At 35.5% G+C, this 12,705-nt stretch overlaps 2 protein-coding genes, 1 non-coding gene and 1 pseudogene across 5 annotated transcripts; 1 reads left to right on the top strand and 3 right to left on the bottom strand.

The window, feature by feature from the left end:
* The first annotated feature begins 132 nt into the window (after positions 1-132).
* On the top strand, positions 133-205 carry TRNAR-CCU (transfer RNA arginine (anticodon CCU)). Its single transcript has one exon. It is a non-coding gene; the product is annotated as a tRNA-Arg (tRNA).
* A 749-nt stretch (positions 206-954) lies between these two features.
* Positions 955-2,060, bottom strand: LOC142533245 (BRI1 kinase inhibitor 1-like). Its single transcript, XM_075639930.1, has one exon. The coding sequence runs from the start codon at positions 1,902-1,904 to the stop codon at positions 1,014-1,016; it is 891 nt and encodes a 296-aa protein (XP_075496045.1). The 5' UTR covers positions 1,905-2,060; the 3' UTR covers positions 955-1,013.
* Positions 2,061-3,709: 1,649 nt separating this feature from the next.
* Positions 3,710-8,862, bottom strand: LOC142533093 (putative protein phosphatase 2C 12). 3 transcript variants are annotated; one of them, XM_075639714.1, is made up of 10 exons: positions 8,571-8,862; positions 7,863-8,129; positions 7,201-7,372; positions 6,738-6,891; positions 6,587-6,650; positions 5,837-5,944; positions 5,108-5,233; positions 4,781-5,019; positions 4,354-4,556; positions 3,710-4,251 (listed from the first exon to the last, which is right to left on the bottom strand). In XM_075639714.1, exons 2-10 carry the CDS (start codon positions 8,061-8,063, stop codon positions 4,220-4,222), a joined length of 1,299 nt encoding a protein of 432 aa, XP_075495829.1. In that variant the 5' UTR covers positions 8,064-8,129; positions 8,571-8,862; the 3' UTR covers positions 3,710-4,219. The 3 variants fall into 3 exon arrangements, with proteins under 3 accessions (XP_075495829.1, XP_075495828.1, XP_075495827.1); XM_075639713.1 differs by having other exon boundaries at positions 7,863-8,083; XM_075639712.1 differs by having other exon boundaries at positions 7,863-8,210; positions 8,571-8,861.
* A 430-nt stretch (positions 8,863-9,292) lies between these two features.
* LOC142533051 (26S proteasome non-ATPase regulatory subunit 14 homolog) lies at positions 9,293-12,598 on the bottom strand (annotated as a pseudogene).
* Positions 12,599-12,705: the final 107 nt, after the last annotated feature.

Below are 12,705 nucleotides of genomic sequence, written 5' to 3'. Positions count from 1 at the left end.
AACCCGATTGATGCTTGATTGTGGTCCGAAGACATAACACAAAAGCCCATTTAACGTGGTAGTGCCAAATAAAACGGCCCATTTAAGATAAATAAATAATTAATTAATTAAATTTAAACATTCTTAACATATGCGCCTGTAGCTCAGTGGATAGAGCGTCTGTTTCCTAAGCAGAAAGTCGTAGGTTCGACCCCTATCTGGCGCGCGGTATTTTTTTAAATATCAATTTTTTCTCCTTTTTTTTTTTAATATTACTTGTTAGTTAAATCGAATAAATTTGAATTCACAAATCATAATTTCGTTCAAACTAATCAGAAAGTGGATTACGTGAGGTGATTTTCATGGAAAAAGAAGTCAAGTCTCCTCCTTCCTGTATGCAAATCTTCTCTTTTTCTTAAGCTTTATCGAGCCCATTTATCTATGTTCTCTTTTTGTGGGGCTTTATATCTTTTTCAATTTTGTCGCAAAATCATTTACAAAATTAATGAACTCATACTGTTCAATTGATAGATCTCTCGATCGGTCGTAGTGTTTGCTTTTATATTGTTTAAATTTTTTATATATTCTAATTCAGCATAATTAAGAATCTAATTTTTTTGATAAACTATTTAATGATATGCATTTGCCAGCGATAACATCTCCTTAAAAAATTAGCGTGTCAAATTTCCAGTCTACACAAGTTAACATGCACGACTTTGAAGCAAGAAAAGTGTCGAGTTCTTCCAAAAGAATTACCACTTTTATCAGATGAACCCTTTTTTTTTTATAAGTTTTTGCATTTAGGAATATTTTATATACACGTTGTTTATTGAAAACCACGAAAGCCATGTGTGATCTCCTAAAAACACGTTCCAGATAATCATCGGGCTATCCATTTAAACTAAATTTTGATAGTTCGTAATAGACTTGTTCAAATTCATGCAAACTAGAAATTATTGGTAAAAAGAATCAAATACTATTTAGTTAGACAAGGTAAATTTTGTACATACATATAGCCAATTAACTATAAATTATTATTTGACATGTATTGTTTCTTCAGCGGCAATGGATTTCTTGCAATGAGCAATTGCGGATTGAATTGCGGTCTGTAATTCTTCCATGGTACTGTCTCTTGCAGTAGGAGTAGCAGTTCCACTTGCCACCAAAAGGCCACTATTTGTAGGACAATTCCTCATTGAAGCTGGTGCTGATAATTCTCCTCTCCTCCCTCTCAGTTGCTTCTTGTTTCTTACACGTAAATTCCCAGAGAATGACGAATAAGTTTGACCGTGGAACTGAGGATTCATTCTCCTGTTTCTTAAAGAAAGAAATGGATTTATGAATCTCATGTACCTTTTCACGACAGTACTTAAGTTGAACTTGGACTTTCTCTTCTGTTTTCGATCTGTTTCTTGTCTACCGTTGCCCTGTTTTTCTTCACACCCCTTTCTCCATTTCGAAAACCCGAATAAAGAGAAGGATATTGGTTTCCTAGGTCTCCCTTCTTCTTTCAAGACACTGCTGCAACTTTCTTGGCAAGTGGGATTAATATGATCAATGCTGATGTATTCTTGCTGGTCGGTGTAAGTATTGGAGCTCGAGTTATATTCTCCGGAAAGTTCTTCAATTGGGAGGGTGAAACTGTCTAATGAATCGTTGGAGGATCGGGGGTAGACAGGGTGATTATAGAGGTAGTGCAAAGGAAGTAAATGGCCATGGAAGAAAATTTTGTCTGCAGGCGATAAGTCGATGGCAAATGAAGGGTTGGATTTGTTTTGATCGGGAACTTCCGATTGCGGATGGAGGGAGCTGGTTGTGAAGGAGAATTCATGGTTGGGAGAGGATGTTGGTGACAGTGGATTGAATTTGGATCCATTAGGGCTCTCTTCTTCTGTATTTCTTTCGATTTGAGACTGTATTTCCATTGCTATCTGTTCTGCCTTTATGGTCACAAACAGTAGCAAGTATTGTAAGAGGGAGAGGATAACGATATGTCTGTATGTGGGAAAAGGGTTGGAGTGTACGAGCGAATTCTTTTGTATCTCAAAAACTAGTTAGTGCATGTTGAGTTATCAATTGTATTTATAGAGCTGATAAATGTGGATATATATAGACCTTGTGGTGTGACAATTGTACGAGCGAATTCTTTTGTATCTCAAAAACTAGTTGTATGGTATGTAGACCTTGTGGTGTGAAATATATGTACAACATTTGATCATTGTGTATTTTTCTCGTCACCATCTTTGTGTTTGTGGTTTTTCAAGTTGTAAGTAGTCATCGTTAATGTGCAGCTATCATTACATGTATGTGAATTTAATTTTGGTATGATTACTATATGAAATGAAATTTCATTATTTTCATCATTAAATAAATAAATGAAATTTGAGTAATTGTTAGTTACTTGTTGGATGAAATTGTTTACTGGCACTCCGGTGAATTTTGTATCACTGTCTTCAAATAATGTTAGTCCTAAAAAATGTTCATTTTCTTGGACTGATCACAATGTCAATTCCATATTTATACATTGTTAATACAGTTATTTGGCAAAAACTTGTGTGAGACGGTCTCACGAGTCGTATTTTGTGAGACGGATCTCTTATTTGGGTCATCCATGAAAAAAATATTACATATTATAATATTACTTTATATTGTGAATATCGGTAGGGTTGATCCATCTCACAGATGAAGATTCGTGTAACCGTCTTACAAGAGACCTTCTCCATTTATTTAGTAAATTTTCATTTGAACTATATGCTAATTATTTGTTAGAAATCATATTTATTGTGATATCCACACACTTTGGACAACTATCTTTATAGCTCTGAAACAATTGTTGTATAACTATTACTGTTGTTTTATCTTATTTTCACCATCCAAACGTTGAGTTCAACTCCGACCCCTCAAAGATTTCGTGCTCGATTTCAAATATAAAAACGATGGACATTCAACATGATCTGATTAGTTTGAACTTGAATCTGAACTTGAGAACGTTGGAGTATGATAAGCATGTATACGATGGTAGATATCAAGTTGAAATTGGTAGGATACACACACGTGTAGGCAGTGGTCCAATAAGCCATGGTAACATGAAAACTCATTGTTTGCTAAGTTACATCTCAATCATAGAGGCATTATTTAGGTAAACAGAGTCATGTTCTCCACTCAGCCACTCGAAATATACACTATTATTATTAGTATAATTCAAAGATAAAAGAATGGGAAAAAATGCGGTTGCAAAGTTTGTCATATGTCAAGTTTCTTGCTGGCATCTGTCCTTGGGTTTTTCTGCCTTAAGGGCAATAAAAATAGAAAGAAACACGAATTCTAGTGGATGATAAAAAGAAATGTCCATTGATAAAAGATTAGCCACCATTAGTTATCAACTAAAATATATAAATTTGGGGAGACTTGAACTAAGAAAATGATTCACTCATGCAAGCAGATTAGCAGAATTATGAAGCGATAAAACGTATCTTGAGACACCGATTTTCATGCATATGATGGTCGACATTTGAATTTTTTTTCAATTTACCAAAAAACATGTAAAAAACAAAAGGTGCAAACTGCAAATATCGTGATACTAAAAGACAAACAAACCAATCTTGTAAAAACCACTCACATTAGGCATTGAATTAAACAATTTTTTCAAGAAAGTGAAAGTAAGGTTGAAGAAAAGTGAGATGGAAAAAGAACACCCACAAAAAATATGTATAAGGTGCAACATAATATATGAACAAATTTCTTTTCTGAACTTTACCTTCCCCAGGTATGGAAGGGGAGGGAAGGGAAGGGAAGGGAAGAACAAAACAATGTTAAATGATAATAACTCTAATAAAATATTACAATAGAATACCTTTCACCTACAGTTTGACTGAAGTGAAAGTATACAAGAAAATATATCCCTGGGGGTAAATGAGTTATGTCTAATTTTTTTACAGTAGTTGTACATCAGGAGTTTAGTCCCTTCGATTCGTGAAAGGTACATCCACTAGATGATCCTCTGCCATCAACGATTCTGACTCAAGTCACTACAAAATTCATTAATCTCCATCTTCTAGTCCAAACCAAGCAAAAGTGAAGAGATCATGTTGTGTCTCAAATATTCACATAAGGGTTCGGATTTCCCTCACAGCTTATATGTAAAACACAAGAAAAATTTGTCTACTCGTACATGTTGGCCTTCTCAATTATGGTCTGCTTGAAAAAGTTTGAGGAATGGAACGAAAGTGGTGGAGATTTACTATTCACTCCCACTACTATATCTAGAGCCAGCTGGTAATACAGAAAAATTGGAAAAAACACGAATGAATTAAGTTGCCCAATTTTTTAAATGTTCCACAGAATAAAAGAATCGAGAACTACGAGAAGGCATACCTCCAGAAGATCTTTTCCCTTCCATGGCTTCTTTCTTCTCTTGACAGGTCAAGCAAAGGAAGGGACCATCCCAAGGCCGTAATTTTCTAGGGTCAGATGTTCCTGCATGTATGGATATACCTTCTCCAGGTTTTATTTCCACTTGGCAAACTGCGCACATGAATAACTTGAACATATTGCAGATCGGGTACTTCGAGTCCAACCTATAATCCAGAAAAACAACCGAAACCATTGAAATCCCAGTAGGTGATAACGGGTAGAGTCTTTTCCCAAGATATGGACATACACCCGGTGTTTTTATATTACAACAGACGAGCTCAAAGTGGTTTCTATGTGTTCCCAATGAATCTCAAGTAAGTTCCTTAGTTCGGATAATGTTGTTCTCCTGGTGTATAGAATAGAAAGAGCTTAAACAGTACATAGATACCTTTCTGAAAGTGAAGCTGAGCCTTCCTCAAATAATTCCTCTACAGCATCTGGCTCGAAGAAGTCTTCCTTGTCAACCTGAGAAGATGATTCGGAAGGTTTTTTGCGAAACATAGACTTAAAGACTCCTTTCCCTTGCTTCTTTGGAGGTGGTTTTGGAGGATCATGCTTCTCTGGAGGTTTTATATCTACTACAATACACGTAGTATCATCTCGAAGACCTTTTAACTGTACAGCTTCCTAAAAGCATGGGAGGGTAAAATCGGAGCACCAAATACGGTCAATTCAAACTGAAATAAAGTAAAAATTCAAGTTCAAAGAAAACTACTTTGACAATTTCTGATGCTGCAGCATCTGGTGGCATTCCACGACAACACTCAAAAGCTGTTTCTGCAGATAATGCGTCCCAAACACCATCACTTGAGATAATAAGTCTGCCTCCAGTTGTCGATAGCTGCAAATATAGTGATTGTTGTCATTTTACATAAAACTCTTTACATTCACAGTTGTAAACTATGAGGATCATGGCTCCATACCTCTTTAAATTTTCAAGAACAGATGAAAACAAAAATCTCACGACCTTGCTTTAGAGAAGTCTCCCATAAATATTATTAGCCAAGGAAATAATAATTTTATTTTTCTTTTCATAAATAATCTTCGATTTCACCAACTATTCTTACTTTACTCGGTCTATAGATTGTGTGTGTGACATGTTTGCCTCTAATGAAGGCATATATTCAAGACAAGAAATGAGTATTGATATGAGGCAGACCAGATGTATATAACTTTTGATCACTTCCACCGAAAAGCTCATAGTCATGGAGAAAATTTAGATATTCATTACATTTAATCGACGGTAACCAAATAACCAATTTCAAACAACTTTGTTGTTAGAATTTGAAGGAGCTTACATTGCCTTTTTTTAACAATTCTAATCTTTACAAATTGAAAGTCTTTTGAAAACTATAATTTTTACATTTTTTTCTTCCCCTGAACAGTTACTGAAAACGTTTTAAGTTTCAATTCTGGAAAAACAACATTTTCCTTCAAAACGAACCTTCACTTGCTTTACATAAGGAACTGGAACTATGAATTCTCCAACATCCATATCTCCAATAGATCGTGAAAGACACAATCCACCAGGCCAACATCTTAACGGACCAATCTACAATGAACCAACGCACAGATAAGAAATCTACTATTAAAATTCAAAAAACTATGTATAAATTAAAAGAAAAGTCAAATATAATAATTAAAGGTGCGAGGTGCACACTAGCATCATGAAACAAATGTTCATGGATTTATGTGCAAAATGAATTACATTACCTTGTAATCACATTGAATTCCCAATCCATATTCTATAAACCATTCAACAATAATGGAACAAGTGTTCATGAATTTATGTGAAAAATGACTGACACTACATTGAATTTCACACTGAATTCCCAATCCTGCGAAATTTATAGATGCATGTAACATGAATCGAAGAGACAAGCATGTGAAAGAACTAAAATTGGCCCTTGGAAAAAGACAAAACTTCCAACAAAAGCAACATAATAATTTCAAGTTGAAGCATCTATTTGAGTCGCATTCACACCATAACCAACAATGTAACTTTGTCAAGCTATTCGCAGCATACGTCACTGCAGAACCATGACAAACAGCAGTCTCCGGACATTAAAATTGATGTCAATTTTCATGCATATTTTACTGTGAGTAGAATCGTTTCACAGCCAAATATAAAATCATTGTGCTCTCTCACAGTTAATGTGAAACCAACAATAATTTACTTCGAGAAGAATTATACCTCTGTGCCACCTCCGGTATTAAGCCTCCCCACCTCACCTCCACTAGATGTTATTCTTTCCCTCCTATTTAAGAAAAAAATCAAAGAACTGAAGCATTTTTACAGAAAATATAATCCAGAGTACTTGTATGGCCTATAACAAATAACTTACTCTTCTTCACTGCATTCAAGTCTATGATCTGCTGACAGATAATATATTTCCCCCTCATTGGATTCAAGTATGGCACGAGAATCACCAACCGAAGCAACTGTTACAATCCATCCTTCGATTATCACAAAGGTCACCGTTGTGCCCGAAGTTTGCGCTGATAGATTAACAGACCAATAATTAGCAGTCATTTGCATGAGAGAAAGACCAAAGGTTGTGTTAAATTTTAAATGATAGATCGGAAGAGAAGTGAAGGGTAGAACTTACATTCAAAATTTTTAGAAAGAATGCTCAGACAAGCATAATAATAACTAAAACTGCATGTTTAACAATATAGACCTAAACTGTTTCAAAAATATATATAGACCCAAACAAAGTTGCTCCTTGATGACAGGTGCAAAAGAAAAGAGGTTCATTTTGCATCAAATGCAAACATTCATGAATGCCGGTTCCGAAATAGCTGTACCTTTTTCCTGGAAATCTTTATCTGTTTTCACAAACCCTGCAACCAAAGCCCTGGGCAATGCCGAGATCCATTCATTACTGTTAAGATCTGGTGGGATAGCATGCAAAATGTTGGTCAAGAGATTCTCTTTGGAATATATAGCAGCCGCAGATCCATTATGGCCATCAAATAACTGTACGAAAGAATGTGGAAAAAATAGTATCTGTTAGAAGAAAGTAAAGGGTCGATGCGCATGCCTGATAACATTTTGGATCCCTTTGTAACAAAGACAGAAAAGACGTTATTCCAAGAAATGAAGAAAAGAATTCAACTGTCTCCATTTAAAGATAAGAGAAATGTATCACCCAAATCCCAAATAAGCACACATAACTTTGATTATTCACAAAGTTATCAGAAGAGATAAGAGACTGCATCCATTATCACGTTTATCACTCCCGTATGTTCCAATTTTTCTCAAGAAAATAGAAAAAGGTGTCATTGTCACCTACATTATCCACCAAGTATGTAATTTCTGATCAAGTATCTACAAGCTTTGCAGTAAATGCCAACATTAACAAAATGAAAAAATAAGACCAATTGTGACATTTCACACCAATTATCCAATCAAATCTCAAGTAACATCGACCAATTAAATATAAAGTAAAACAAGAAGAACCACGTACCGCAAAAACCGAATATGTGGTGACTCCATCACCTAATACCCTTTCACATTCTGTCTTAATAAATGTCAGGTCCTCGCCTTTCTTGCTCTGATTGGCCTGACCATGTGAGATTTCAGGCCTCTCAATCTTCTCATTGGCCAATTCCCGCTTTAATAAAACAGATAATGGGACTGTATGATGGTCATCACTCTTGGACAACATTGCTCGTCTCACAATCCAACCTGAAGAACACCAGAATTTCAGATTTTGGTTTTTCGTCCTTCTCTCCTTTCAAAAAAAGAACCTTTCAACAAATCAATGCCTTTTGCCTTGTTATCATCTATTCCACTTGATCCAATCAACACAAATCTTAAAAGAAAAGGTAGAAAAATAGCAAGTCAAACTAAATAAATTCACAAGGGATCATATCATGAACACAGAAACCAGAGCAATAATCAAATGAGAAGGACACTTTTTCTTATCCACGTCTCACATATGCCTTAATTAGAAACGACGTATCAAGATCCTCTTGAATTCAACATACAGAAAACCAACACAAACAATTACGAACAAAGATAACAATATAATCCAAGATTAACGGATACACATCCACTTCCAACACAATGCAGACAGAGCGGATGTTTAAAACGTCGAAACAAATAAAGGGTCCAGCCAAAAACAAACAGAAAAGCATAAAAAAAATTCCGGAAAGAAAAACGAAAAACGTACAAAACAGCCAATAATTGCGAAATTTTCTGTCGGGTTACAGTCATAAAAAACGCAGATCCCGGCATGGGCCTTGAACGATGCAAGATAATCGATAATTGTGCGCTTTTCTCTGTCAAAGAGAGCAAGGAAAGAGAATGTAAATGGCAGGGGCGTCTGTCCGGCTATTTTTCCTGGTTTTCTTGAATTTTAATATTTCAACGTAATAAAAACGAATAAAATTGTAAAGCTTGTGGAAATTTTTTGTTCGGCGTCAAGAAAGCTGGAATCCAGCTGTGAAAAGGAGTGCGCGCGCTCGCTCTCTCTATTTCCTATTAATTAATTTATATATATAAGTCCTCTCTCTCTCTGTCTCTGTGAACATTTCCAATAATCAGGCCTGGCTGGGTCCAAATTTATTTAATTTTACGTGCCCCATAATCTAAGATACTAATTTGTTTAATTAAATCAATACAAAATATAATATGTAGAGAGAGAATCAAATATAATTTTGATATGATTTCCACATAATATAAACTATAGTAAATTAGAAATTAGGCTCGTCGGCTGCTGATGTTGTGAAATCTCGAATGCGTCAAAAGCACCAAGACGAAACCTTGGGACACTCCAACAACAAAGAAGAAACAAAAGAAAAAGACTGGTTCAATACTCAGTCAAGCATTGTAATAAAATTAAAATAACAATTTACAAATGTGACAGATGTGCATAATGGATTGCTAGTGCTACTTTCTCGATGAGTAAAACAATATTTGATGGACTTTTTTGTGAGACGTGAAATGAAAAACAATGAGACAAAGGGTGGGGATTGTAGTTACAAGAACGAGATTATTGGGACGACTCACTATCTTTACAAAATTTATTAAACGGTTCTTCTACAAAACTCTTCGGTAAAAGATAGTTGTTGATAATAAAGTAAATCGAATATTACATGATAATTAATACAATACAGTACATTACAATGGAAAACGGTGCAAATAATCCAGTTCGATCAAAAGCATGGCTTCATCCACCACAAAAAGCACACATGCTTCAAGGCTTGAAACTAACAGCAACTTTAGCAATAGTTCAGAAATGATGGCGGGTTACTCCCATCCTCGTGTCGAAAATTTAGAAATCCAACTTGACGAACATGAAAAATGCCGAGGAACTTTTGTTAGCCAAGGAACTTTTGTTAGCTCATCTCTTTGACAAGTTTTTCAAGTGCTTCACTTGTGAGAGGAATGTCTAAGCAATTTTCAATATCTGAATTTCTTCTAGTCTTGACCAATTCACGGTCTTTGAATTCTGTTAAATGAGCATTCGGAGTAATATGACTGCACAGCGTTCTCGAGACATTATGTAAAGATTATATAACAGCATCCCTGGAGAGAGGTAAAAAAATAAAATTATTGGTTTGACAAGGAAAAAATGACTAATTTCGATGAAGCAAGTGTCTGATGTGAACACTTGCCTTCCTCATTCAGGATGGGACAGCTGATGATTGGTGGAAACAAAAAGGACAGAAGTAAAATGCATACTATTTGTTAATTTTGATTCCTCGCTACACCTTGAGCAAATGTAAATCAGAAAACCTGACATGTATTTGGACAATCTGCTCATTCGTTTTGGAGTGGACATCAAACCGCTGAAGAGTTAAGTCCATCTGTCCATTTTTTCTTGTGAAGATCCAGGAGCATTTTTTCCTGTAATTTATGGCTATTGAGTAATAATGCCCGTTCAAACCATTTATCAGACCCTGCAGTCATACCACTCTTAAAATTTAGAAACAGGTAGAACCCTTCAAAGTGAACAAATAAACCGAGAGACTGAGCCATTACTTGAAGAGATGTTTTGTTTAAATAACCTATGTTGGATGTTGTCTGTCTCGGCTCTTGACCAAGCATCATGGTTTGGGGGTTAATCAGGTGAAAGGCATCGATAACCATTTTTCTTTCAACACTCTGGGTTGGATCTACTACCACTCCCACTGCTTTTTGATTCAAAGCTTCAAAACTCTAGAGGATTAAACAGAAACCGAAAACTCCAAGACTTGTGATTTTAAATGAAATAATGAAATATTGACTTCCACTTGTAATGACACAAGAACTACCAAATCTGCTCGTCTTGCCACCCAACATACACTACTCCAAGGGATACAAAAACGTATAAATTTATCCGGTTAATGGTTGGCAATGATTTGTGAGACAAATATTTTACGTTTAGTTTTAAAATCTGGATAAATCAAATTCTAGAGATGAAAAATAAATGACAGTTCCAACTCATACTAATTTTATTATAGTGGAATCCTTCTTCCAGTTTACATAATAAAGAAATGTCATTCTATATTTCTATATAATATAAAGAATAAAACACTGAAAAAGAAAGAAGCAAAAGAAAGAGCAGAGAGATAAATCAGCAGAAGAGAGTAAGTTCTTGTTACCAGAGCATAACGTATTCTTAAATTGGGATTCTATTAGGCCATCAACCCATTAGAAAAATAAAGACCGCAATGAGATTTCATAACATTGGAAATAAAAGGATAAAACCAAGGCTACGATAAATTTTATTTTTAACAGATCACATTAACTTAATGGAATAATCAACACCTGTAGAAAAACAAGCAACTATTGACAGCATGTGCATCAGTTAAAATAAATTTATCATCATCAAAGAATATTCTGCCTCAAACCCACCATTATATTTAGACAAAAATCATATGAAGCAAAAAATAGGGAGAAGCAAAACCTGCTGAATATTAATGTCAACACCAGAAAGTCAACGTCCAAAACTAGGATGAGAATGATACCAACCCAACCCACCACCATCTCAGGTCTGGAACACAGAAAAGATATTATGCCAATTTTGCGCATCACGGACAAGGAAAAATCTCAAAAATATCAACATGACAATTTTCTATAAGCTTCGGTAATCATTCATAGATCAACAGATGTAAAATTGGCATATTACTAAAATACCGTAAAGAAAGTTGGAAGATGAAAGTATTGAAGGTGATTCCAATAGCAGGAAACTCAACCAATTACTACGCAAATTGTCCTCTACTAACTCTCCTTTTTCTGCAATTTATGAACATCAAGGGTATACCTAGTATGGAATGCCAGGTAATTTGATGATCAAAGAACCATTTTTTACTAAGTATTCTTCTTAATCTCCCAATGAGATTAAAAACCCTGGCAACTTCTTCTGACATACAGTTCCTTCAGATTAGAGCAGGCACATCCCGTTTCAATCATTCTGATTGCCAGAAAAGCCTACAGTACACTCAATCGTCGAGAGAGAAAAAATCCTCCCACAGCACAGTTAATTACGCCATACCTGCCGATTTGCTTTAGCATATCGAGCATATTAATTAGTCTTGAAAACGTGATCCGTTGCCTCAACACTGACCCCAGTTCCACTCTGAGGCATCGCAAAAACGTCAACCACACGTAATGTCTACTCATCCACAAACTCGTCCAGCATCAACCCCATCACTTCCATTGGCACCCTCGCCCTACCTACAGTAAATCACGAACGCACCAAAAGAACCCAAATTGCTTCAACACGCACAAAATCTAGCATTAAAGGCTCCGAATATTCCTCAAAAAACACTAGCTTCACCATATTTGAGCACTTGACGCGAGCATAGCGGTATCAAATCTTATTGGTAACAAAAGCTTTACCGTGCTTCAGCATTTTGAGGAGAGCCAGCGATGAGATGTAGACCTGTTCGGAGGAGTCGAGGGTGGGTGAGTCCGGCGGAGGATGACCGAGAGCGCCTCCTGCACCGGCGAACATCCGTTGTAGTCTCTTCGTGCCAGACATCTAGTTACGCGGATTCCTTTTCGTCTGCCTACAAATTTTTTCGAATAAATGGGAGATTCTTCCCTGCCAGCTGAAGCGAAGTAATGAAAATGGATTTCTTTGAAAACAAGAAAGGGGAGGGGGTCAGGGGTTAATGATCCTAAATTTGTAGGTTCGTGTTGTTTTATATTTCCTTTTTTTTTTTAATTATTATATTTCCTTTTTTTAAGATGAATATTTCCAATTTCAGTCGTTATATTATTAAATTTAAAACATTTAAGATAATTATTTTTTGATGTCATAATTTATTTTAATAATTATATATACTAATAAATATTAAAATATTAATTCAATAGAT

The sequence above is a fragment of the Primulina tabacum genome, chromosome 18 (genome assembly GCF_025594145.1).
Source record: "Primulina tabacum isolate GXHZ01 chromosome 18, ASM2559414v2, whole genome shotgun sequence".
NCBI classification, from domain to species: Eukaryota; Viridiplantae; Streptophyta; class Magnoliopsida; order Lamiales; family Gesneriaceae; genus Primulina; species Primulina tabacum.
This window is presented reverse-complemented; position numbering and strand designations above follow the sequence as displayed.